The sequence below is a fragment of the Oncorhynchus masou genome, unplaced genomic scaffold (genome assembly GCF_036934945.1).
Source record: "Oncorhynchus masou masou isolate Uvic2021 unplaced genomic scaffold, UVic_Omas_1.1 unplaced_scaffold_558, whole genome shotgun sequence".
Taxonomy (NCBI): Eukaryota; Metazoa; Chordata; class Actinopteri; order Salmoniformes; family Salmonidae; genus Oncorhynchus; species Oncorhynchus masou.
In genome coordinates this window covers 260,001-286,139 of record NW_027011997.1, presented here as the reverse complement: position 1 = coordinate 286,139, position 26,139 = coordinate 260,001, and the positions used below count along the sequence as shown (strand labels likewise).

Here is a 26,139-nt window from a genome sequence, read left to right as displayed (position 1 = left end):
CAGGTTCCTCTATAAAGACTGTACCAGACAGTAGTATTTATGGAGACTATGTGATGGGCAGATAGCAGGTCTATAAAGACTGTACCAGACAGTAGTATTTATGGAGACTATGTGATGGGCAGATAGCAGGTCTATAAAGACTGTACCAGACAGTAGTATTTATGGAGACTATGTGATGGGCAGATAGCAGGTCTATAAAGACTGTACCAGACAGTAGTATTTATGGAGACTATGTGATGGGCAGATAGCAGGTCTATAAAGACTGTACCAGACAGTAGTATTTATGGAGACTATGTGATGGGCAGATAGCAGGTCTATAAAGACTGTACCAGACAGTAGTATTTATGGAGACTATGTGATGGGCAGATAGCAGGTCTATAAAGACTGTACCAGACAGTAGTATTTATGGAGACTATGTGATGGGCAGATAGCAGGTCTATAAAGACTGTACCAGACAGTAGTATTTATGGAGACTATGTGATGGGCAGATAGCAGGTCTATAAAGACTGTACCAGACAGTAGTATGTATGGAGACTATGTGATGGGCAGATAGCAGGTTCCTCTATAAAGACTGTACCAGACAGTAGTATTTATGGAGACTATGTGATGGGCAGATAGCAGGTCTATAAAGACTGTACCAGACAGTAGTATTTATGGAGACTATGTGATGGGCAGATAGCAGGTCTATAAAGACTGTGCCAGACAGTAGTATTTATGGAGACTATGTGATGGGCAGATAGCAGGTCTATAAAGACTGTACCAGACAGTAGTATGTATGGAGACTATGTGATGGGCAGATAGCAGGTTCCTCTATAAAGACTGTACCAGACAGTAGTATTTATGGAGACTATGTGATGGGCAGATAGCAGGTCTATAAAGACTGTACCAGACAGTAGTATTTATGGAGACTATGTGATGGGCAGATAGCAGGTCTATAAAGACTGTACCAGACAGTAGTATTTATGGAGACTATGTGATGGGCAGATAGCAGGTCTATAAAGACTGTACCAGACAGTAGTATTTATGGAGACTATGTGATGGGCAGATAGCAGGTCTATAAAGACTGTACCAGACAGTAGTATTTATGGAGACTATGTGATGGGCAGATAGCAGGTCTATAAAGACTGTACCAGACAGTAGTATTTATGGAGACTATGTGATGGGCAGATAGCAGGTCTATAAAGACTGTACCAGACAGTAGTATTTATGGAGACTATGTGATGGGCAGATAGCAGGTCTATAAAGACTGTACCAGACAGTAGTATTTATGGAGACTATGTGATGGGCAGATAGCAGGTCTATAAAGACTGTACCAGACAGTAGTATGTATGGAGACTATGTGATGGGCAGATAGCAGGTTCCTCTATAAAGACTGTACCAGACAGTAGTATTTATGGAGACTATGTGATGGGCAGATAGCAGGTCTATAAAGACTGTACCAGACAGTAGTATTTATGGAGACTATGTGATGGGCAGATAGCAGGTCTATAAAGACTGTGCCAGACAGTAGTATTTATGGAGACTATGTGATGGGCAGATAGCAGGTCTATAAAGACTGTACCAGACAGTAGTATGTATGGAGACTATGTGATGGGCAGATAGCAGGTTCCTCTATAAAGACTGTACCAGACAGTAGTATTTATGGAGACTATGTGATGGGCAGATAGCAGGTCTATAAAGACTGTACCAGACAGTAGTATTTATGGAGACTATGTGATGGGCAGATAGCAGGTCTATAAAGACTGTGCCAGACAGTAGTATTTATGGAGACTATGTGATGGGCAGATAGCAGGTCTATAAAGACTGTACCAGACAGTAGTATTTATGGAGACTATGTGATGGGCAGATAGCAGGTGTATAAAGACTGTACCAGACAGTAGTATTTATGGAGACTATGTGATGGGCAGATAGCAGGTCTATAAAGACTGTACCAGACAGTAGTATTTATGGAGACTATGTGATGGGCAGATAGCAGGTCTATAAAGACTGTGCCAGACAGTAGTATTTATGGAGACTATGTGATGGGCAGATAGCAGGTCTATAAAGACTGTACCAGACAGTAGTATTTATGGAGACTATGTGATGGGCAGATAGCAGGTCTATAAAGACTGTACCAGACAGCTAATGAAGTAGCTATGGCCAGTGTTTATCTGTGACCATCTGCTTGCCAAACCATGCCACCTCTGTGACTCATGACCTCATTACCCCACTGAGCAGAAGCCGAGGCATTAGCCCTGGAAGCTACAGCTTCAGTCTTCAGTTCTCAGGCATGTTTCCATCCCCCCTCCATTGCATGTGTGTATTATTGTTCATCAGATCGTGGTGGAGGAGTTCCTAGAGGACATTAACAACATGTTGAACAGTGGAGAGGTGCCCAACCTGTTTGAGAAGGATGATCTGGAGCAGGTCCTGGCTGCCACACGGCCCAGAGCCAAGGAGGCCGGCATCAACGAGGGAAACCGAGACGAGGTACAGTAGAGTACACACTCACTCATAGAACACTCAATATAGAATTGTAATTACAGGGCTCCTCTGTAAAAGAGACCTCTACTCCCTGTCAAAATAAAGGTTAAATATAATAAGTACATGTGTAATATTTATGTATGTACTGTCGTGTCTTTACTATGGATTCAATGATATGACATGTTATTTTATAAAATCAATTATCTGTAATTAATATTACCTGATTAAACTAATCATGTAAATGTATTAACTAGGCAGTCGGGGCACCACGGAAGCATGTTTATAGAGCTGTTATCTTCGGAATAGACTCTTAAAGACCTGGTAATCTTTTATATCAACCGCAGTCAATTATTAATCGTCACCTTATTCAGTCTCATCTGAAGGTCGTAAAATGATTGGTCATCTTCACGAACCCTGGTTAACAAGTTGAATCAGCAATACAAAATTTGGTTTAATTAGTTATTTACTAAATTCCCAAATAATCACAAAGAATTACATATGCACAGGCTGGATCATACATTGATCACTAATTATGTCATACAAGAAAATGTCCCTAGCGGACGGAACCGATATGACGGCTAGTTACACAAAGAAAGGGAGTTGGGTTTGAATGAAAGCGCGGGAAGACTGAGGAACAAAATAATTGGGTCTCTATCGGACCTTATGAAGCTATGCTATCGTAAAAACAGAATCTTATGCATTCTAAATAACCGCCCATTCGGAAACGGAAAATGCAATAATTATATTTTCTCTGAGCTGCGCTTCGATAGTTTGGTTGAAGATGGAAGGCTGGGTTGCCCAGCAGAGATCTCCCTTGTCCTTTGAAGAATATTTCTGGGCGGATACGTTGTAGTCTATCGTCGTGTGGTAGAACGGATACGTTGTAGTACCCTGTCGTTCTGAAGAGATTGTCTGTCCTTTCCTAGGCCACATTTACAGCTGCTGCTGATAACTCGACATCAAGGATGTATCACTTCTTCAGTGAATAAGAGTTCAAAGTTCATACCAAGTTGCCATACTAAGCTCATGCTATATTCTGGCTGGTGTACTCAAATTCATCCTTCCAGCATGGCGATCGCTACCTCTACGTTGAAATTCACCCTTCTGAACGTATGGACATCAGTCCTCACATCATCAGGAACACAATGTTAATTTTGTTAGGTTGTAGTTATTCAACCATTCGCAACCAGAGCTCACGCTGAGGTTGGCTTAGTTCGCCGTTGGTTCTTATAGTAATGTAGAATAGGGATTGCTTCATCGTTTCCAACCAATACCTATTCACGTGGGGTGGCCACTGTTTGAGCATATTTTACTTATGAAAACAATTCTCTCATTTTAAAAGCTAAAATGACATGTCTTCTTTTCACAAATAGTTCATATTTAAACATTTAAATTGCACAACAATTCCATGTGAATCTGATAACTATAATGTGTAAACTTCACAAGATACAGTTTATGTCGTCCTGTCATCAGATATAATGTCCCAGACAACAACTGACAGCTGACATCATATTCTTTAAGTACCAACGGACACTTTCAACTGGTTGCATGTCATCAGATATAATGTCCCAGACAACAACTGATCTGACGTCATTCTTTAAGTACCAACGGACACTTTCAACTGGTTGCATTACACAAAGAGTGTTCTTTTCCCCAACCTTGTGATGTTTCCATACTCTCTCTACGTTAACAACAGGGCTTTCTAAGAGTCCATTCTGTAGAGTGGACAGAAAAAGGGGGAGATTTATGGGGGGGGGGTCATAAACCTTCCCCAACAGGGCAACATCATGACTACCATTCATTAATATTTATACATGTATTTACGCATATATCCAGCGAGATATTCATTCAAAACATTATGTATGTATTGATGTATGTGTTCATATTGAGCTATTCACTCAAAACATTATGTATGTATTGATGTATGTGTTCATATTGAGCTATTCACTCAAAACATTATGTATGTATTGATGTATGTGTTCTTATTGAGCTATTCTTCCCAGTAGGATTCAGTATAGTGTCTCGTGTCTTGTTAAGGTCCTATATGAAGTGTCCCAGCAGTAGTCTGTCAACAAGGCAGAGCAGCAGGCTCTGGACACCTCCAGAACTCTGACCCCTTCTCTTTAATTACACTGACTGTGGCCTCAGTCTAAACAACACTCAATTGATTTCCTCTCATGTGTTAGACGGTTTGAATTTGGCACTTGACTATATAGTGAGTCTGTTTGCATGAGTTCCTTTGTATGCGTTTGCTTGAATGCATTTCTATAGATGTGTGTCTCTCCCTGTGTGTGTCTCCCTGTGTGTGTCTCCCTGTGTGTGTCTCCCTGTGTGTGTCTCACTGTGTGTGTCTCCCTGTGTGTGTCTCCCTGTGTGTGTCTCCCTGTGTGTGTCTCCCTGTGTGTGTCTCCCTGTGTGTGTCTCCCTGTGTGTGTCTCCCTGTGTGTGTCTCCCTGTGTGTGTCTCCCTGTGTGTGTCTCCCTGTGTGTGTAACCTGTATGTCTCTCCCTGTGTGTGTCTCCCTGTGTGTGTCTCCCTGTGTGTGTCTGTAACATGTGTGTGTCTGTAACATGTGTGTGTGTGTCTGTAACATGTGTGTGTCTGTAACCTGTGGGTGTAACTTGTGTGTGTAACCTGTGTGTGTGTGTGTTAGGTGTTCCAGTTCTTCATCTCTCGGGTCAGAGAGAAGCTGCACATTGTGTTGTGTATGAGTCCTGTAGGAGATGCCTTCAGGTCCCGCTGTCGTATGTTCCCCTCTCTGGTCAACTGCTGCACCATCGACTGGTTTGTACAGGTCAGGACACTACACTCTCTGTGGGTGTGGGATTGCCTCTCTCTCTCTATCTGTCTCTGTCTCTCTCTGTCTCTCTCTTTCTGTCTCTCTGTCGCTCTGTCTCTCTCTGTCTGTCTCTCTCTGTCTCTGCCTCTGTCCCTCTCTCTCTCTCTCTCTCTCTCTCTCTCTGTCTCTCTGTCTCTCTGTCTCTCTCTCTCTCTGTCCCCCTCTCTCTCTCTCTCTCTCTCTCTCTCTCTCTCTGTGTCTCTCTCTCTCTCTCTCTGCCTCTCTGTCTCTCTCTCTCTGTCTCTGTGTGTGTATTTCTGTCTAATTAGTGGATTGTCAAACACACACACTCATTTACTTTCTGTAATGAGGAGTATGCTGTCACTGCGTGCTCTCAGGGTGAGACGCTCCTCCATTCATGTGTCAGGCTCCCTGGTGTGTTGTGTCAGGCTCTGTGGGTGTGTGTAATGTCTGTGTGTGTGTGATGGATCACAGGGCGTGGGCTCGCCCCAGGTGTCCATTAGCGAAGCGCGCCCCTCTCTTCTGTAGTTCCAGCTCTTTTAATCTGCCTGTTTATTTTCATCATCCCTCCCTCTCTCCTCCACTCTCATCCCTCCATCAAGGTGACCCCCACTGAGAAGGAGCAGTCAGGTGCAGTCAGGCGTTTATTTAGTAAAGACTTTATTCTGTTTGTTTAAAAGGAGTCCGACCCCCCCTCTCTCTCTGTCTCACTCTCTCTCTTTCTCTCTCTCTCTCTCTCTCTCTCTCTCTCTCTCTCTCTCTCTCTCTCTCTCTCTCTCTCTCTCTGTCTCGCTTTCTCTCTCTCTCTCTCTCTCTCTCTCTCTCTCTCTCTCTCTCTCTCTCTCTCAATTCAATTCAAGGGGCTTTATTGGCACGGGAAACATAGGTTAACATTGCCAAAGCAAGTGAAAAGTGAAATAAACAATAAAAAGTGAACAGTAAATATTACACTCCCACAAGTTCCAAAAGAATAACGACATTTCAAATGTTATATGTCTATATACAGTATTGTAATGATGTACAAATAGTTAAAGGGAAAATAAATATAAATATGGGTTGTATTTACAATGGTATTTGTTCTTCACTGGTTTCCCTTTTCTTGTTGCAACAGGTCACAAATATTGCTACTCTGATGTCACACTGTGGTATTTCACCCGGGACATATGGGAGTTTATCAAAATTGTATTTGTCCTCAAATTCTTTGTGGGTCTGTGTAAGTGTGAGCAGAGCATGTGGAGCATCTGATACATACCTTTTAAGTCGCATGATGGGAGGGGGGGGGGGGGCATATGAGCTGCTGTCATGTTGAGATCCTTGCAACAGGGCGGGGGTGGGGGCATGAGGGTGTAGCTGGTGATGCTTTATTCTGGGTGTAGGTCCCCTTGGGGTGGGTTCTCTCAGTGCAGGTCCTTCAGGAGGGGGTCTTACAGGTCTGGGGTGGGTGTCTGCTGCTCTGTTGCTCCTGTGTGAGGGGCTGCGGTTGAGGGTCCTGGCAAGAGCTGGGATTGTTGCCTTATAGAGGTGGACCTGGTCATAAAGGCTGTGCCAGGGGATGGTCTGTGTTAATATAGCACTGTACCAGGGGATGGTCTGGTTAATATAGCACTGTACCAGGGGATGGTCTGGTTAATATAGCACTGTACCAGGGGATGGTCTGTGTTAATATAGCACTGTGCCAGGGGATGGTCTGGTTAATATAGCACTGTACCAGGGGATGGTCTGGTTAATATAGCACTGTGCCAGGGGATGGTCTGGTTAATAGAGCACTGTACCAGGGGAGGGTCTGTGTTAATATAGCACTGTACCAGGGGATGGTCTGGTTAATAGAGCACTGTACCAGGGGATGGTCTGTGTTAATATAGCACTGTGCCAGGGGATGGTCTGTGTTAATATAGCACTGTGCCAGGGGATGGTCTGTGTTAATATAGCACTGTACCAGGGGATGGTCTGGTTAATATAGCACTGTACCAGGGGATGGCCTGGTTAATATAGCACTGTGCCAGGGGATGGTCTGGTTAATATAGCACTGTGCCAGGGGATGGTCTGGTTAATATAGCACTGTACCAGGGGATGGTCTGTGTTAATATAGCACTGTACCAGGGGATGGTCTGTGTTAATATAGCACTGTACCAGGGGATGGTTTGTGTTAATATAGCACTGTACCAGGGGATGGTCTGTGTTAATATAGCACTGTACCAGGGGATGGTCTGTGTTAATATAGCACTGTACCAGGAGATGTCTGTGTTAGTATAGCACTGTGCCAGGGGATGGTCTGTGTTAATATAGCACTGTGCCAGGGGATGGTCTGGTTAATATAGCACTGTACCAGGGGATGGTCTGTGTTAATATAGCACTGTACCAGGGGATGGCCTGGTTAATATAGCACTGTACCAGGGGATGGTCTGGTTAATATAGCACTGTGCCAGGGGATGGTCTGTGTTAATATAGCACTGTACCAGGGGATGGTCTGGTTAATATAGCACTGTACCAGGGGATGGTCTGGTTAATATAGCACTGTGCCAGGGGATGGTCTGGTTAATATAGCACTGTACCAGGGGATGGTCTGGTTAATATAGCACTGTACCAGGGTATGGTCTGTGTTAATATAGCACTGTACCAGGGGATGGTCTGGTTAATATAGCACTGTGCCAGGGGATGGTCTGTGTTAATATAGCACTGTACCAGGGGATGGTCTGGTTAATATAGCACTGTACCAGGGGATGGTCTGTGTTAATATAGCACTGTACCAGGGGATGGTCTGTGTTAATATAGCACTGTACCAGGGGATGGCCTGTGTTAATATAGCACTGTACCAGGGGATGGTCTGTGTTAATATAGCACTGTACCAGGGGATGGTCTGGTTAATATAGCACTGAGCCAGGGGATGGTCTGTGTTAATATAGCACCTTGCCAGGGGATGGTCTGGTTAATAAAGCACCTTGCCAGGGGATGGTCTGGTTAATATAGCACTGTACCAGGGGATGGCCTGGTTAATATAGCACCTTGCCAGGGGATGGTCTGGTTAATATAGCACCTTGCCAGGGGATGGTCTGTGTTAATATAGCACTGTGCCAGGGGATGGTCTGGTTAATATAGCACTGTGCCAGGGGATGGTCTGGTTAATATAGCACTGTACCAGGGGATGGTCTGGTTAATATAGCACCTTGCCAGGGGATGGTCTGGTTAATATAGCACCTTGCCAGGGGATGGTCTGTGTTAATATAGCACTGTACCAGGGGATGGTCTGGTTAATATAGCACCTTGTCAGGGGATGGTCTGTGTTAATATAGCACTGTACCAGGGGATGGTCTGGTTAATATAGCACTGTGCCATGCCAGGGGATGGTCTGGTTAATATAGCACTGTACCAGGGGATGGTCTGTGTTAATATAGCACTGTACCAGGGGATTAGCGTAGTGTCAGCTAGCTACATAGTTGTCTTCGCTGTCTTCGTATCCAAGATAATTGTGCAGTTTAGAGTGTGTAGACTTAGAGTGATTATCTTAATTTACCGAGGTTAGCTAGCCAGCTATTTGTCGTCCTTAACGTAGGAAATGCTGCTAGCTAGCTAGCCAACAGCTAGCCAACCTCTACCGAATTGAACTCCAACTACCCGGTCAACATTCCGCGTCGCTCCACAGGTAGTATCACATTTTTCATTTCACTTCATTACAGTACAACGGTTTGATTTGTTTGATCGTAGCTAGCCAGCTACATAGCCGTCTTTGTATCTAAGACAATTGTGTAGTCTAGAGCGATTTTCTAGGTTAGCTGGCCAGCTATTGTCGGTCTTTCAACGTAGCTAGCCAGCTAGCCCCCGAATAGCAGCACTGTAGTAACTATTACAGTACAACGGTTTGTTTTGTTTGATCGTAGCTAGCTAGCTACATAGCCGTCTTTGTATCTAAGACAATTGTGTAGCCTAGAGCGATTTTCTAGGTTAGCTGGCCAGCTATTGTCGTTCTCTTAACGTAGCTAGCCAGCTAGCCCCCGAATAGCAGCACTGTAGTAACTATTACAGTACAACGGTTTGTTTTGTTTGATTGTAGCTAGCTAGCTACATAGCCGTCTTTGTATCTAAGTCAATTGTTTAGCCTAGAGCGATTTTCTAGGTTAGCTACATCGCAGCCACTACCAGCTAGCCTACTCCAGCAGTACTGTATCATTTCAATCATTTTAGTCTATAAGATTCTTGCTACGTAAGCTTAACTTTCTGAACATTCGAGACGTGTAGTCCACTTGTCATTCCAATCTCCTTTGCATTAGCGTAGCCTCTTCTGTACCCTGTCAACTATGTGTCTATCTATCCCTGTTCTCTCCTCTCTGCACAGACCATACAAACGCTCCACACCGCGTGGCCGCGGCCACCCTAATCTGGTGGTCCCAGCGCGCACGACCCACGTGGAGTTCCTGGTCTCCGGTAGCCTCTGGAACTGCCGATCTGCGGCCAACAAGGCAGAGTTCATCTCAGCCTATGCCTCCCTCCAGTCCCTCGACTTCCTGGCACTGACGGAAACATGGATCACCACAGATAACACTGCTACTCCTACTGCTCTCTCTTCGTCCGCCCACGTGTTCTCGCACACCCCGAGAGCTTCTGGTCAGCGGGGTGGTGGCACCGGGATCCTCATCTCTCCCAAGTGGTCATTCTCTCTCTCTCCCCTTACCCATCTATCCATCGCCTCCTTTGAATTCCATGCTGTCACAGTTACCAGCCCTTTCAAGCTTAACATCCTTATCATTTATCGCCCTCCAGGTTCCCTCGGAGAGTTCATCAATGAGCTTGATGCCTTGATAAGCTCCTTTCCTGAGGACGGCTCACCTCTCACAGTCCTGGGCGACTTTAACCTCCCCACGTCTACCTTTGACTCATTCCTCTCTGCCTCCTTCTTTCCACTCCTCTCCTCTTTTGACCTCACCCTCTCACCTTCCCCCCTACTCACAAGGCAGGCAATACGCTCGACCTCATCTTTACTAGATGCTGTTCTTCCACTAACCTCATTGCAACTCCCCTCCAAGTCTCCGACCACTACCTTGTATCCTTTTCCCTCTCGCTCTCATCCAACACTTCCCACACTGCCCCTACTCGGATGGTATCGCGCCGTCCCAACCTTCGCTCTCTCTCCCCCGCTACTCTCTCCTCTTCCATCCTATCATCTCTTCCCTCTGCTCATACCTTCTCCAACCTTTCTCCTGAGTCTGCCTCCTCAACCCTCCTCTCTTCCCTTTCTGCATCCTTTGACTCTCTATGTCCCCTATCCTCCAGGCCGGCTCGGTCCTCCCCTCCCGCTCCGTGGCTCGATGACTCATTGCGAGCTCACAGAACAGAGCTCCGGGCAGCCGAGCGGAAATGGAGGAAAACTCGCCTCCCTGCGGACCTGGCATCCTTTCACTCCCTCCTCTCTACATTTTCCTCCTCTGTCTCTGCTGCTAAAGCCACTTTCTACCACTCTAAATTCCAAGCATCTGCCTCTAACCCTAGGAAGCTCTTTGCCACCTTCTCCTCCCTCCTGAATCCTCCTCCCCCCCCCCTCCTCCCTCTCTCTGCAGATGACTTCGTCAACCATTTTGAAAAGAAGGTCGACGACATCCGATCCTCGTTTGCTAAGTCAAACGACACCGCTGGTTCTGCTCACACTGCCCTACCCTGTGCTCTGACCTCTTCTCCCCTCTCTCTCCAGATGAAATCTCGCTTCTTGTGACGGCCGGCCGCCCAACAACCTGCCCGCTTGACCCTATCCCCTCCTCTCTTCTCCAGACCATTTCCGGGGACCTTCTCCCTTACCTCACCTCGCTCATCAACTCATCCCTGACCGCTGGCTACGTCCCTTCCGTCTTCAAGAGAGCGAGAGTTGCACCCCTTCTGAAAAAACCTACACTCGATCCCTCCGATGTCAACAACTACAGACCAGTATCCCTTCTTTCTTTTCTCTCCAAAACTCTTGAACGTGCCGTCCTTGGCCAGCTCTCCCGCTATCTCTCTCAGAATGACCTTCTTGATCCAAATCAGTCAGGTTTCAAGACTAGTCATTCAACTGAGACTGCTCTTCTCTGTATCACGGAGGCGCTCCGCACTGCTAAAGCTAACTCTCTCTCCTCTGCTCTCATCCTTCTAGACCTATCGGCTGCCTTCGATACTGTGAACCATCAGATCCTCCTCTCCACCCTCTCCGAGTTGGGCATCTCCGGCGCGGCCCACGCTTGGATTGCGTCCTACCTGACAGGTCGCTCCTACCAGGTGGCGTGGCGAGAATCTGTCTCCTCGCCACGCGCTCTCACCACTGGTGTCCCCCAGGGCTCTGTTCTAGGCCCTCTCCTATTCTCGCTATACACCAAGTCACTTGGCTCTGTCATAACCTCACATGGTCTCTCCTATCATTGCTATGCAGACGACACACAATTAATCTTCTCCTTTCCCCCTTCTGATGACCAGGTGGCGAATCGCATCTCTGCATGTCTGGCAGACATATCAGTGTGGATGACGGATCACCACCTCAAGCTGAACCTCGGCAAGACGGAGCTGCTCTTCCTCCCGGGGAAGGACTGCCCGTTCCATGATCTCGCCATCACGGTTGACAACTCCATTGTGTCCTCCTCCCAGAGCGCTAAGAACCTTGGCGTGATCCTGGACAACACCCTGTCGTTCTCAACCAACATCATGGTGGTGGCCCGTTCCTGTAGGTTCATGCTCTACAACATCCGCAGAGTACGACCCTGCCTCACACAGGAAGCGGCGCAGGTCCTAATCCAGGCACTTGTCATCTCCCGTCTGGATTACTGCAACTCGCTGTTGGCTGGGCTCCCTGCCTGTGCCATTAAACCCCTACAACTCATCCAGAACGCCGCAGCCCGTCTGGTGTTCAACCTTCCCAAGTTCTCTCACGTCACCCCGCTCCTCCGCTCTCTCCACTGGCTTCCAGTTGAAGCTCGCATCCGCTACAAGACCATGGTGCTTGCCTACGGAGCTGTGAGGGGAACGGCACCGCAGTACCTTCAGGCTCTGATCAGGCCCTACACCCATCAAGGGCACTGCGTTCATCCACCTCTGGCCTGCTCGCCTCCCTACCATTGAGGAAGTACAGTTCCCGCTCAGCCCAGTCAAAACTGTTCGCTGCTCTGGCCCCCCAATGGTGGAACAAACTCCCTCACGACGCCAGGACAGCGGAGTCAATCACCACCTTCCGGAGACACCTGAAACCCCACCTCTTCAAGGAATACCTAGGATAAGATAAGTAATCCTTCTCACCACCCCCACCCCCTTAATGATTTAGATACACTATTGTAAAGTGGCTGTTCCACTGGATGTCAGAAGGTGAATTCACCAATTTGTAAGTCGCTCTGGATAAGAGCGTCTGCTAAATGACTTAAATGTAAATGTAAATGTAATATAGCACTGTGCCAGGGGATGGTCTGTGTTAATATAGCACTGTGACAGGGGGTGGTCTGGTTAATATAGCACTGTACCAGGGGATGGCCTGTGTTAATATAGCACTGTACCAGGGGATGGTCTGTGTTAATATAGCACCATGCTGGGGGATGGTCTGGTTAATATAGCACTGTGCCAGGGGATGGTCTGTGTTAATATAGCACTGTACCAGGGGATGGTCTGTGTTAATATCGCACTGTGCCAGGGGATGGTCTGGTTAATATAGCACTGTACCAGGGGATGGCCTGTGTTAATATAGCACTGTACCAGGGGATGGTCTGTGTTAATATAGCACTGTACCAGGGGATGGTCTGGTTAATATAGCACTGTACCAGGGGATGGTCTGTGTTAATATAGCACTGTACCAGGGGATGGTCTGGTTAATATAGCACTGTACCAGGGGATGGTCTGTGTTAATATAGCACTGTACCAGGGGATGGTCTGTGTTAATATAGCACTGTACCAGGGGATGGCCTGTGTTAATATAGCACTGTGCCAGGGGATGGTCTGTGTTAATATAGCACTGTACCAGGGGATGGTCTGTGTTAATATAGCACTGTACCAGGGGATGGTCTGGTTAATATAGCACTGTGCCAGGGGATGATCTGTGTTAATATAGCACTGTGCCAGGGGATGGCCTGTGTTAATATAGCACTGTGCCAGGGGATGGTCTGTGTTAATATAGCACTGTACCAGGGGATGGTCTGGTTAATATAGCACTGTACCAAGGGATGGTCTGGTTAATATAGCACTGTACCAGGGGATGGTCTGTGTTAATATAGCACTGTGCCAGGGGATGGTCTGGTTAATATAGCACTGTACCAGGGGATGGTCTGTGTTAATATAGCACTGTGCCAGGGGATGGTCTGGTTAATATAGCACTGTACCAGGGGATGTCTGTGTTAATATAGCACTGTACCAGGGGATGGTCTGTGTTAATATAGCTCTGTACCAGGGGATGGTCTGTGTTAATATAGCACTGTACCAGGGGATGGTCTGTGTTAATATAGCACTGTACCAGGGGATGGTCTGTGTTAATATAGCACTGTGCCAGGGGATGGTCTGGTTAATATAGCACTGTACCAGGGGATGGTCTGTGTTAATATAGCACTGTACCAGGGGATGGTCTGTGTTAATATAGCACTGTGCCAGGGGATGGTCTGTGTTAATATAGCACTGTACCAGGGGATGGTCTGTGTTAATATAGCACTGTGCCAGGGGATGGTCTGTGTTAATATAGCACTGTGCCAGGGGATGGTCTGTGTTAATATAGCACTGTGCCAGGGGATGGTCTGGTTAATATAGCACTGTGTCAGGGGGTGGTCTGTGTTAATATAACACTGTGCCAGGGGATGGTCTGTGTTAATATAGCACTGTACCAGGGGATGGTCTGTGTTAATATAGCACTGTACCAGGGGATGGTCTGTGTTAATATAGCACTGTGCCAGGGGATGGTCTGTGTTAATATAGCACTGTGCCAGGGGATGGTCTGTGTTTATATAGCACTGTGCCAGGGGATGGTCTGGTTAATATAGCACTCTGCCAGGGGATGGTCTGTGTTAATATAGCACTGTACCAGGGGATGGTCTGTGTTAATATAGCACTGTACCAGGGGATGGTCTGTGTTAATATAGCACTGTACCAGGGGATGGTCTGTGTTAATATAGCACTGTACCAGGGGATGGTTTGTGTTAATATAGCACTGTACCAGGGGATGGTCTGGTTAATATAGCACTGTACCAGGGGATGTCTGTGTTAATATAGCACTGTACCAGGGGATGGTCTGGTTAATATAGCACCATGCTGGGGGATGGTCTGGTTAATATAGCACCATGCTGGGGGATGGTCTGGTTAATATAGCACTGTGCCTGGGGATGGTCTGGTTAATATAGCACTGTGCCAGGGGTTGGTCTGTGTTAATATAACACTGTGCCAGGGGATGGTCTGGTTAATATAGCACTGTGCCAGGGGATGGTCTGTGTTAATATAGCACTGTGCCAGGGGATGGTCTGGTTAATATAGCACTGTGCCAGGGGATGGCCTGGTTAATATAGCACTGTGCCAGGGGATGGTCTGTGTTAATATAGCACTGTGCCAGGGGATGGTCTGGTTAATATTGCACTGTGCCAGGGGATGGTCTGTGTTAATATAGCACTGTACCAGGGGATGGCCTGGTTAATATAGCACTGTGCCAGGGGATGGTCTGTGTTAATATTGCACTGTGCCAGGGGGTGGTCTGTGTTAATATAGCACTGTGCCAGGGGGTGGTCTGTGTTAATATAGCACTGTGCCAGGGGGTGGTCTGTGTTAATATAGCACTGTGCCAGGGGATGGTCTGTGTTAATATAGCACTGTGCCAGGGGGTGGTCTGTGTTAATATAGCACTGTGCCAGGGGATGGTCTGTGTTAATATAGCACTGTGCCAGGGGGTGGTCTGTGTTAATATAACACTGTGCCAGGGGATGGTCTGGTTAATATAGCACTGTGCCAGGGGATGGTCTGGTTAATATAGCACTGTGCCAGGGGATGGTCTGGTTAATATAGCACTGTGCCAGGGGATGGCCTGGTTAATATAGCACTGTGCCAGGGGATGGTCTGTGTTAATATAGCACTGTGCCAGGGGATGGTCTGGTTAATATTGCACTGTGCCAGGGGATGGTCTGTGTTAATATAGCACTGTTCCAGGGGATGGCCTGGTTAATATAGCACTGTGCCAGGGGATGGTCTGTGTTAATATTGCACTGTGCCAGGGGGTGGTCTGTGTTAATATAGCACTGTGCCAGGGGGTGGTCTGTGTTAATATAGCACTGTGCCAGGGGATGGTCTGTGTTAATATAGCACTGTGCCAGGGGGTGGTCTGTGTTAATATAGCACTGTGCCAGGGGATGGTCTGTGTTAATATAGCACTGTGCCAGGGGGTGGTCTGTGTTAATATAGCACTGTGCCAGGGGGTGGTCTGTGTTAGTATAGCACTGTACCAGGGGATGGTCTGGTTAATATAGCACTGCCAGGGGATGGTCTGGTTAATATAGCACTGTACCAGGGGATGGTCTGTGTTAATATAGCACTGTACCAGGGGATGGTCTGTGTTAATATAGCACTCTACCAGGGGATGGTCTGGTTAATATAGCACCATGCTGGGGGATGGTCTGGTTAATATAGCACCATGCTGGGGGATGGTCTGGTTAATATAGCACTGTGCCAGGGGATGGTCTGGTTAATATAGCACTGTGCCAGGGGGTGGTCTGGTTAATATAGCACTGTGCCAGGGGATGGTCTGGTTAATATAGCACTGTGCCAGGGGATGGCCTGGTTAATATAGCACTGTGCCAGGGGATGGTCTGTGTTAATATAGCACTGTGCCAGGGGATGGTCTGGTTAATATTGCACTGTGCCAGGGGATGGTCTGTGTTAATATAGCACTGTACCAGGGGATGGCCTGGTTAATATAGCACTGTGCCAGGGGATGGTCTGTGTTAATATAGCACTGTGCCAGGGGGTGGTCTGTGTTAATATAGCACTGTGCCAGGGGGTGGTCTGTGTTAATATAGCACTGTGCCAGGGGATGACCTGTGTTAATATAGCACTGTACCAGGGGATGGTCTGTGTTAATATAGCACTGTGCCAGGGGGTGGTCTGTGTTAATATAGCACTGTGCCAGGGGGTGGTCTGTGTTAATATAGCACTGTGCCAGGGGATGGCCTGGTTAATATAGCACTGTGCCAGGGGATGGTCTGGTTAATATAGCACTGTACCAGGGGATGTCTGTGTTAGTATAGCACTGTACCAGGTGATGGTCTGGTTAATATAGCACTGTACCAGGGGATGGTCTGTGTTAATATAGCACTGTACCAGGGGATGGTCTGGTTAATATAGCACTGTGCCAGGGGATGGTCTGTGTTAATATAGCATTGTGCACGGGGGTGGCCTGTGTTAATATAGCACTGTACCAGGGGATGGTCTGTGTTAATATAGCACTGTACCAGGGGATGGTCTGTGTTAATATAGCACTGTGCCAGGGGGTGGTCTGTGTTAATATAGCACTGTACCAGGGGATGGTCTGGTTAATATAGCACTGCCAGGGGATGGTCTGGTTAATATAGCACTGTACCAGGGGATGGTCAGTTTTAATATAGCACTGTACCAGGGGATGGTCTGGTTAATATAGCACTGTACCAGGGGATGTCTGTGTTAGTATAGCACTGTACCAGGTGATGGTCTGGTTAATATAGCACTGTACCAGGGGATGGTCTGTGTTAATATAGCACTGTACCAGGGGATGGTCTGGTTAATATAGCACTGTGCCAGGGGATGGTCTGTGTTAATATAGCACTGTGCCAGGGGGTGGTCTGTGTTAATATAGCACTGTACCAGGGGATGGTCTGTGTTAATATAGCACTGTACCAGGGGATGGTTTGTGTTAATATAGCACTGTACCAGGGGATGGTCTGTGTTAATATAGCACTGTACCAGGGGATGGTATGTGTTAATATAGCTCTGTGCCAGGGGGTGGTCTGTGTTAATATAGCACTGTGCCAGGGGGTGGTCTGTGTTATAGCACTGTACCAGGGAATGGTCTGGTTAATATAGCACTGCCAGGGATGGTCTGGTTAATATAGCACTGTACCAGGGGATGGTCTGTGTTAATATAGCACTGTGCCAGGGGATGTTCTGGTTAATATAGCACTGTACCAGGGGATGTCTGTGTTAGTATAGCACTGTACCAGGTGATGGTCTGGTTAATATAGCACTGTACCAGGGGATGGTCTGTGTTAATATAGCACTGTACCAGGGGATGGTCTGGTTAATATAGCACTGTGCCAGGGGATGGTCTGTGTTAATATAGCACTGTGCCAGGGGGTGGTCTGTGTTAATATAGCACTGTGCCAGGGGATGGTCTGTGTTAATATAGCACTGTACCAGGGGATGGTCTGTGTTAATATAGCACTGTGCCAGGGGATGGTCTGGTTAATATAGCACTGTGCCAGGGGATGGTCTGTGTTAATATAGCACTGTACCAGGGGATGGTCTGGTTAATATAGCACTGCCAGGGATGGTCTGGTTAATATAGCACTGTACCAGGGGATGGTCTGTGTTAATATAGCACTGTGCCAGGTGATGGTCTGGTTAATATAGCACTGTACCAGGGGATGGTCTGTGTTAATATAGCACTGTACCAGGGGATTGTCTGGTTAATATAGCACTGTGCCAGGGGATGGTCTGTGTTAATATAGCACTGTGTCAGGGGGTGGTCTGTGTTAATATAGCACTGTGCCAGGGGATGGTCTGTGTTAATATAGCACTGTACCAGGGGAGGGTCTGTGTTAATATAGCACTGTACCAGGGGATGGTCTGTGTTAATATAGCACTGTACCAGGGGATGGTCTGGTTAATATAGCACTGTACCAGGGGATGGTCTGTGTTAATATAGCACTGTACCAGGGGATGGTCTGTGTTAATATAGCACTGTACCAGGGGATGGTCTGTGTTAATATAGCACTGTGCCAGGGGATGGTCTGTGTTAATATAGCACTGTGCCAGGGGATGGTCTGTGTTAATATAGCACTGTGCCAGCCGATGGTCTGTGTTAATATAGCTCTGTACCAGGGTATGTCTGTGTTAGTATAGCACTGTACCAGGGGATGGTCTGGTTAATATAGCACTGTGCCAGGGGATGGTCTGGTTAATATAGCACTGTGCCAGGGGATGGTCTGGTTAATATAGCACTGTGCCAGGGGATGGCCTGGTTAATATAGCACTGTGCCAGGGGATGGTCTGTGTTAATATAGCACTGTGCCAGGGGATGGTCTGGTTAATATTGCACTGTGCCAGGGGATGGTCTGTGTTAATATAGCACTGTACCTGGGGATGGCCTGGTTAATATAGCACTGTGCCAGGGGATGGTCTGTGTTAATATAGCACTGTGCCAGGGGGTGGTCTGTGTTAATATAGCACTGTGCCAGGGGATGGTCTGTGTTAATATAGCACTGTACCAGGGGATGTCTGTGTTAATATAGCACTGTACCAGGGGATGGTCTGGTTAATATAGCACCATGCTGGGGGATGGTCTGGTTAATATAGCACCATGCTGGGGGATGGTCTGGTTAATATAGCACTGTGCCAGGGGATGGTCTGGTTAATATAGCACTGCCAGGGGATGGTCTGTTTAATATAGCACTGTACCAGGGGATGGTCTGTGTTAATATAGCACTGTACCAGGGGATGGTCTGGTTAATATAGCACTGTACCAGGGGATGTCTGTGTTAATATAGCACTGTACCAGGGGATGGTCTGGTTAATATAGCACTGTGCCAGGGGATGGTCTGTGTTAATATAGCACTGTGCCAGGGGGTGGTCTGTTAATATAGCACTGTACCAGGGGGTGGTCTGTGTTAATATAGCACTGTGCCAGGGGATGGTCTGTGTTAATATAGCACTGTGCCAGGGGGTGGTCTGTGTTAATATAGCACTGTACCAGGGGATGGTCTGGTTAATATAGCACTGTACCAGGGGATGGTCTGTGTTAATATAGCACTGTACCAGGGGATGGTCTGTGTTAATATAGCACTGTGCCAGGGGGTGGTCTGTGTTAATATAGCACTGTACCAGGGGATGGTCTGTGTTAATATAGCACTGTACCAGGGGATGGTCTGTGTTAATATAGCACTGTACCAGGGGATGGTCTGTGTTAATATAGCACTGTACCAGGGGATGGTCTGTGTTAATATAGCACTGTGCCAGTGGGTGGTCTGTGTTAATATAGCACTGTGCCAGGGGGTGGTCTGTGTTAATATAGCACTGTGCCAGGGGGTGGTCTGTGTTAATATAGCACTGTACCAGGGGATGGTCTGGTTAATATAGCACTGCCAGGGGATGGTCTGGTTAATATAGCACTGTACCAGGGGATGGTCTGTGTTAATATAGCACTGTGCCAGGGGATGGTCTGTGTTAATATAGCACTGTACCAGGGGATGGTATGTGTTAATATAGCTCTGTGCCAGGGGGTGGTCTGTGTTAATATAGCACTGTGCCAGGGGGTGGTCTGTGTTATAGCACTGTACCAGGGAATGGTCTGGTTAATATAGCACTGCCAGGGATGGTCTGGTTAATATAGCACTGCACCAGGGGATGGTCTGTGTTAATATAGCACTGTGCCAGGGGGATGTTCTGGTTAATATAGCACTGTACCAGGGGATGTCTGTGTTAGTATAGCACTGTACCAGGTGATGGTCTGGTTAATATAGCACTGTACCAGGGGATGGTCTGTGTTAATATAGCACTGTACCAGGGGATGGTCTGTGTTAATATAGCACTGTACCAGGGGATGGTCTGTGTTAATATAGCACTGTGCCAGGGGGTGGTCTGTGTTAATATAGCACTGTACCAGGGGATGGTCTGTGTTAATATAGCACTGTACCAGGGGATGGTCTGTGTTAATATAGCACTGTACCAGGGGATGGTCTGTGTTAATATAGCACTGTACCAGGGGATGGTCTGTGTTAATATAGCACTGTGCCAGTGGGTGGTCTGTGTTAATATAGCACTGTGCCAGGGGGTGGTCTGTGTTAATATAGCACTGTGCCAGGGGGTGGTCTGTGTTAATATAGCACTGTACCAGGGGATGGTCTGGTTAATATAGCACTGCCAGGGGATGGTCTGGTTAATATAGCACTGTACCAGGGGATGGTCTGTGTTAATATAGCACTGTGCCAGGGGATGGTCTGTGTTAATATAGCACTGTACCAGGGGATGGTATGTGTTAATATAGCTCTGTGCCAGGGGGTGGTCTGTGTTAATATAGCACTGTGCCAGGGGGTGGTCTGTGTTATAGCACTGTACCAGGGAATGGTCTGGTTAATATAGCACTGCCAGGGATGGTCTGGTTAATATAGCACTGCACCAGGGGATGGTCTGTGTTAATATAGCACTGTGCCAGGGGATGTTCTGGTTAATATAGCACTGTACCAGGGGATGTCTGTGTTAGTATAGCACTGTACCAGGTGATGGTCTGGTTAATATAGCACTGTACCAGGGGATGGTCTGTGTTAATATAGCACTGTACCAGGGGATGGTCTGGTTAATATAGCACTGTGCCAGGGGATGGTCTGTGTTAATATAGCACTGTGCCAGGGGGTGGTCTGTGTTAATATAGCACTGTGCCAGGGGATGGTCTGTGTTAATATAGCACTGTACCAGGGGATGGTCTGGTTAATATAGCACTGCCAGGGATGGTCTGGTTAATATAGCACTGTACCAGGGGATGGTCTGTGTTAATATAGCACTGTGCCAGGTGATGGTCTGGTTAATATAGCACTGTACCAGGGGATGGTCTGTGTTAATATAGCACTGTACCAGGGGATTGTCTGGTTAATATAGCACTGTGCCAGGGGATGGTCTGTGTTAATATAGCACTGTGTCAGGGGGTGGTCTGTGTTAATATAGCACTGTGCCAGGGGATGGTCTGTGTTAATATAGCACTGTACCAGGGGAGGGTCTGTGTTAATATAGCACTGTACCAGGGGATGGTCTGTGTTAATATAGCACTGTACCAGGGGATGGTCTGGTTAATATAGCACTGTACCAGGGGATGGTCTGTGTTAATATAGCACTGTACCAGGGGATGGTCTGTGTTAATATAGCACTGTGCCAGGGGATGGTCTGTGTTAATATAGCACTGTGCCAGGGGATGGTCTGTGTTAATATAGCACTGTGCCAGGCGATGGTCTGTGTTAATATAGCACTGTACCAGGGTATGTCTGTGTTAGTATAGCACTGTACCAGGGGATGGTCTGGTTAATATAGCACTGTGCCAGGGGATGGTCTGGTTAATATAGCACTGTGCCAGGGGATGGTCTGGTTAATATAGCACTGTGCCAGGGGATGGCCTGGTTAATATAGCACTGTGCCAGGGGATGGTCTGTGTTAATATAGCACTGTGCCAGGGGATGGTCTGGTTAATATTGCACTGTGCCAGGGGATGGTCTGTGTTAATATAGCACTGTACCAGGGGATGGCCTGGTTAATATAGCACTGTGCCAGGGGATGGTCTGTGTTAATATAGCACTGTGCCAGGGGGTGGTCTGTGTTAATATAGCACTGTGCCAGGGGATGGTCTGTGTTAATATAGCACTGTACCAGGGGATGTCTGTGTTAATATAGCACTGTACCAGGGGATGGTCTGGTTAATATAGCACCATGCTGGGGGATGGTCTGGTTAATATAGCACCATGCTGGGGGATGGTCTGGTTAATATAGCACTGTGCCAGGGGATGGTCTGGTTAATATAGCACTGCCAGGGGATGGTCTGTTTAATATAGCACTGTACCAGGGGATGGTCTGTGTTAATATAGCACTGTACCAGGGGATGGTCTGGTTAATATAGCACTGTACCAGGGGATGTCTGTGTTAGTATAGCACTGTACCAGGTGATGGTCTGGTTAATATAGCACTGTACCAGGGGATGGTCTGTGTTAATATAGCACTGTACCAGGGGATGGTCTGGTTAATATAGCACTGTGCCAGGGGATGGTCTGTGTTAATATAGCACTGTGCCAGGGGGTGGTCTGTTAATATAGCACTGTACCAGGGGGTGGTCTGTGTTAATATAGCACTGTGCCAGGGGATGGTCTGTGTTAATATAGCACTGTGCCAGGGGGTAGTCTGTGTTAATATAGCATTGTACCAAGGGATGGTCTGGTTAATATAGCACTGCCAGGGGATGGTCTGGTTAATATAGCACTGTACCAGGGGATGGTCTGTGTTAATATAGCACTGTACCAGGGGATGGTCTGGTTAATATAGCACTGTACCAGGGGATGTCTGTGTTAGTATAGCACTGTACCAGGTGATGGTCTGGTTAATATAGCACTGTACCAGGGGATGGTCTGTGTTAATATAGCACTGTACCAGGGGATGGTCTGGTTAATATAGCACTGTGCCAGGGGATGGTCTGTGTTAATATAGCACTGTGCCAGGGGGTGGTCTGTGTTAATATAGCACTGTACCAGGGGATGGTCTGTGTTAATATAGCACTGTACCAGGGGATGGTCTGTGTTAATATAGCACTGTACCAGGGGATGGTCTGTGTTAATATAGCACTGTACCAGGGGATGGTCTGTGTTAATATAGCACTGTGCCAGTGGGTGGTCTGTGTTAATATAGCACTGTGCCAGGGGGTGGTCTGTGTTAATATAGCACTGTACCAGGGGATGGTCTGGTTAATATAGCACTGCCAGGGGATGGTCTGGTTAATATAGCACTGTACCAGGGGATGGTCTGTGTTAATATAGCACTGTGCCAGGGGATGGTCTGTGTTAATATAGCACTGTGCCAGTGGGTGGTCTGTGTTAATATAGCACTGTGCCAGGGGGTGGTCTGTGTTAATATAGCACTGTACCAGGGGATGGTCTGGTTAATATAGCACTGCCAGGGGATGGTCTGGTTAATATAGCACTGTACCAGGGGATGGTCTGTGTTAATATAGCACTGTACCAGGGGATGGTCTGGTTAATGTAGCACTGTACCAGGGGATGTCTGTGTTAGTATAGCACTGTACCAGGTGATGGTCTGGTTAATATAGCACTGTACCAGGGGATGGCCTGTGTTAATATAGCACTGTACCAGGGGATGGTCTGGTTAATATAGCACTGTGACAGGGTATGGTCTGTGTTAATATAGCACTGTACCAGGGGATGGTCTGTGTTAATATAGCACTGTACCAGGGGATTGTCTGTGTTAATATAGCACTGTACCAGGGGATGGTCTGGTTAATATAGCACTGTACCAGGGGATGGTCTGTGTTAATATAGCACTGTACCAGGGGATGGTCTGGTTAATATAGCACTGTGCCAGGGGATGGTCTGTGTTAATATAGCACTGTACCAGGGGATGGTCTGTGTTAATATAGCACTGTACCAGGGGATGGTCTGTGTTAATATAGCACTGTACCAGGGGATGGTCTGTGTTAATATAGCATTCTACCTGCTGATGGTCTGGTTAATATAGCACTGTGCCAGGGGATGGTCTGTGTTAATATAGCACTGTGCCAGGGGATGTTCTGGTTAATATAGCACTGTACCAGGGGATGTCTGTGTTAGTATAGCACTGTACCAGGTGATGGTCTGGTTAATATAGCACTGTACCAGGGGATGGTCTGTGTTAATATAGCACTGTACCAGGGGATGGTCTGGTTAATATAGCACTGTGCCAGGGGATGGTCTGTGTTAATATAGCACTGTGCCAGGGGGTGGTCTGTGTTAATATAGCACTGTGCCAGGGGATGGTCTGTGTTAATATAGCACTGTACCAGGGGATGGTCTGTGTTAATATAGCACTGTGCCAGGGGATGGTCTGGTTAATATAGCACTGTGCCAGGGGATGGTCTGTGTTAATATAGCACTGTACCAGGGGATGGTCTGGTTAATATAGCACTGCCAGGGATGGTCTGGTTAATATAGCACTGTACCAGGGGATGGTCTGTGTTAATATAGCACTGTGCCAGGTGATGGTCTGGTTAATATAGCACTGTACCAGGGGATGGTCTGTGTTAATATAGCACTGTACCAGGGGATTGTCTGGTTAATATAGCATTTTGCCAGGGGATGGTCTGTGTTAATATAGCACTGTGTCAGGGGGTGGTCTGTGTTAATATAGCACTGTGCCAGGGGATGGTCTGTGTTAATATAGCACTGTACCAGGGGAGGGTCTGTGTTAATATAGCACTGTACCAGGGTATGTCTGTGTTAGTATAGCACTGTACCAGGGGATGGTCTGGTTAATATAGCACTGTGCCAGGGGATGGTCTGGTTAATATAGCACTGTGCCAGGGGATGGTCTGGTTAATATAGCACTGTGCCAGGGGATGGCCTGGTTAATATAGCACTGTGCCAGGGGATGGTCTGTGTTAATATAGCACTGTGCCAGGGGATGGTCTGGTTAATATTGCACTGTGCCAGGGGATGGTCTGTGTTAATATAGCACTGTACCAGGGGATGGCCTGGTTAATATAGCACTGTGCCAGGGGATGGTCTGTGTTAATATAGCACTGTGCCAGGGGGTGGTCTGTGTTAATATAGCACTGTGCCAGGGGATGGTCTGTGTTAATATAGCACTGTACCAGGGGATGTCTGTGTTAATATAGCACTGTACCAGGGGATGGTCTGGTTAATATAGCACCATGCTGGGGGATGGTCTGGTTAATATAGCACCATGCTGGGGGATGGTCTGGTTAATATAGCACTGTGCCAGGGGATGGTCTGGTTAATATAGCACTGCCAGGGGATGGTCTGTTTAATATAGCACTGTACCAGGGGATGGTCTGTGTTAATATAGCACTGTACCAGGGGATGGTCTGGTTAATATAGCACTGTACCAGGGGATGTCTGTGTTAGTATAGCACTGTACCAGGTGATGGTCTGGTTAATATAGCACTGTACCAGGGGATGGTCTGTGTTAATATAGCACTGTACCAGGGGATGGTCTGGTTAATATAGCACTGTGCCAGGGGATGGTCTGTGTTAATATAGCACTGTACCAGGGGATGGTCTGGTTAATGTAGCACTGTACCAGGGGATGTCTGTGTTAGTATAGCACTGTACCAGGTGATGGTCTGGTTAATATAGCACTGTACCAGGGGATGGCCTGTGTTAATATAGCACTGTACCAGGGGATGGTCTGGTTAATATAGCACTGTGACAGGGGATGGTCTGTGTTAATATAGCACTGTACCAGGGGATGGTCTGTGTTAATATAGCACTGTACCAGGGGATTGTCTGTGTTAATATAGCACTGTACCAGGGGATGGTCTGGTTAATATAGCACTGTACCAGGGGATGGTCTGTGTTAATATAGCACTGTACCAGGGGATGGTCTGGTTAATATAGCACTGTGCCAGGGGGTGGTCTGTGTTAATATAGCACTGTACCAGGGGATGGTCTGTGTTAACATAGCACTGTACCAGGGGATGGTCTGTGTTAATATAGCATTCTACCTGCTGATGGTCTGGTTAATATAGCACTGTGCCAGGGGATGGTCTGTGTTAATATAGCACTGTGCCAGGGGGTGGTCTGTGTTAATATAGCACTGTGCCAGGGGATGGTCTGTGTTAATATAGCACTGTGCCAGGGTATGGTCTGTGTTAATATAGCACTGTACCAAGGGATGGTCTGTGTTAATATAGCACTGTACCAGGGGATGGTCTGTGTTAATATAGCACTGTACCAGGGGATGGTCTGTGTTAATATAGCACTGTACCAGGGGATGGTCTGTGTGGAAAATGAAGTTGCTCACATTCCCCTCTTTGTAGCCGACAGCAAATAGTGTCTCTGGATTGTCCTCGAGGAGCTTATGTTTGTACATATTCCGTGCCGTGTTATTTGTAATATCCAAGGGGTGCTGTACTGGGATGACCTCTGCACAGGGGGCTCCGAAGGCCTCTGCATTTGGGTGGGGCA

The 26,139-nt window shown here is 47.2% G+C and overlaps 1 protein-coding gene across 1 annotated transcript in view; it reads left to right on the top strand.

Annotated features, from left to right (window-relative positions):
• LOC135536109 (dynein axonemal heavy chain 6-like) overlaps window positions 1–26,139 on the top strand; it is a 193,352-nt gene that overhangs the window by 103,682 nt on the left and 63,531 nt on the right. Inside the window, 2 exon segments of the mRNA XM_064962498.1 lie at window positions 2,317–2,469; window positions 5,117–5,257. Coding sequence (XP_064818570.1) covers window positions 2,317–2,469; window positions 5,117–5,257 — 294 coding nt within the window.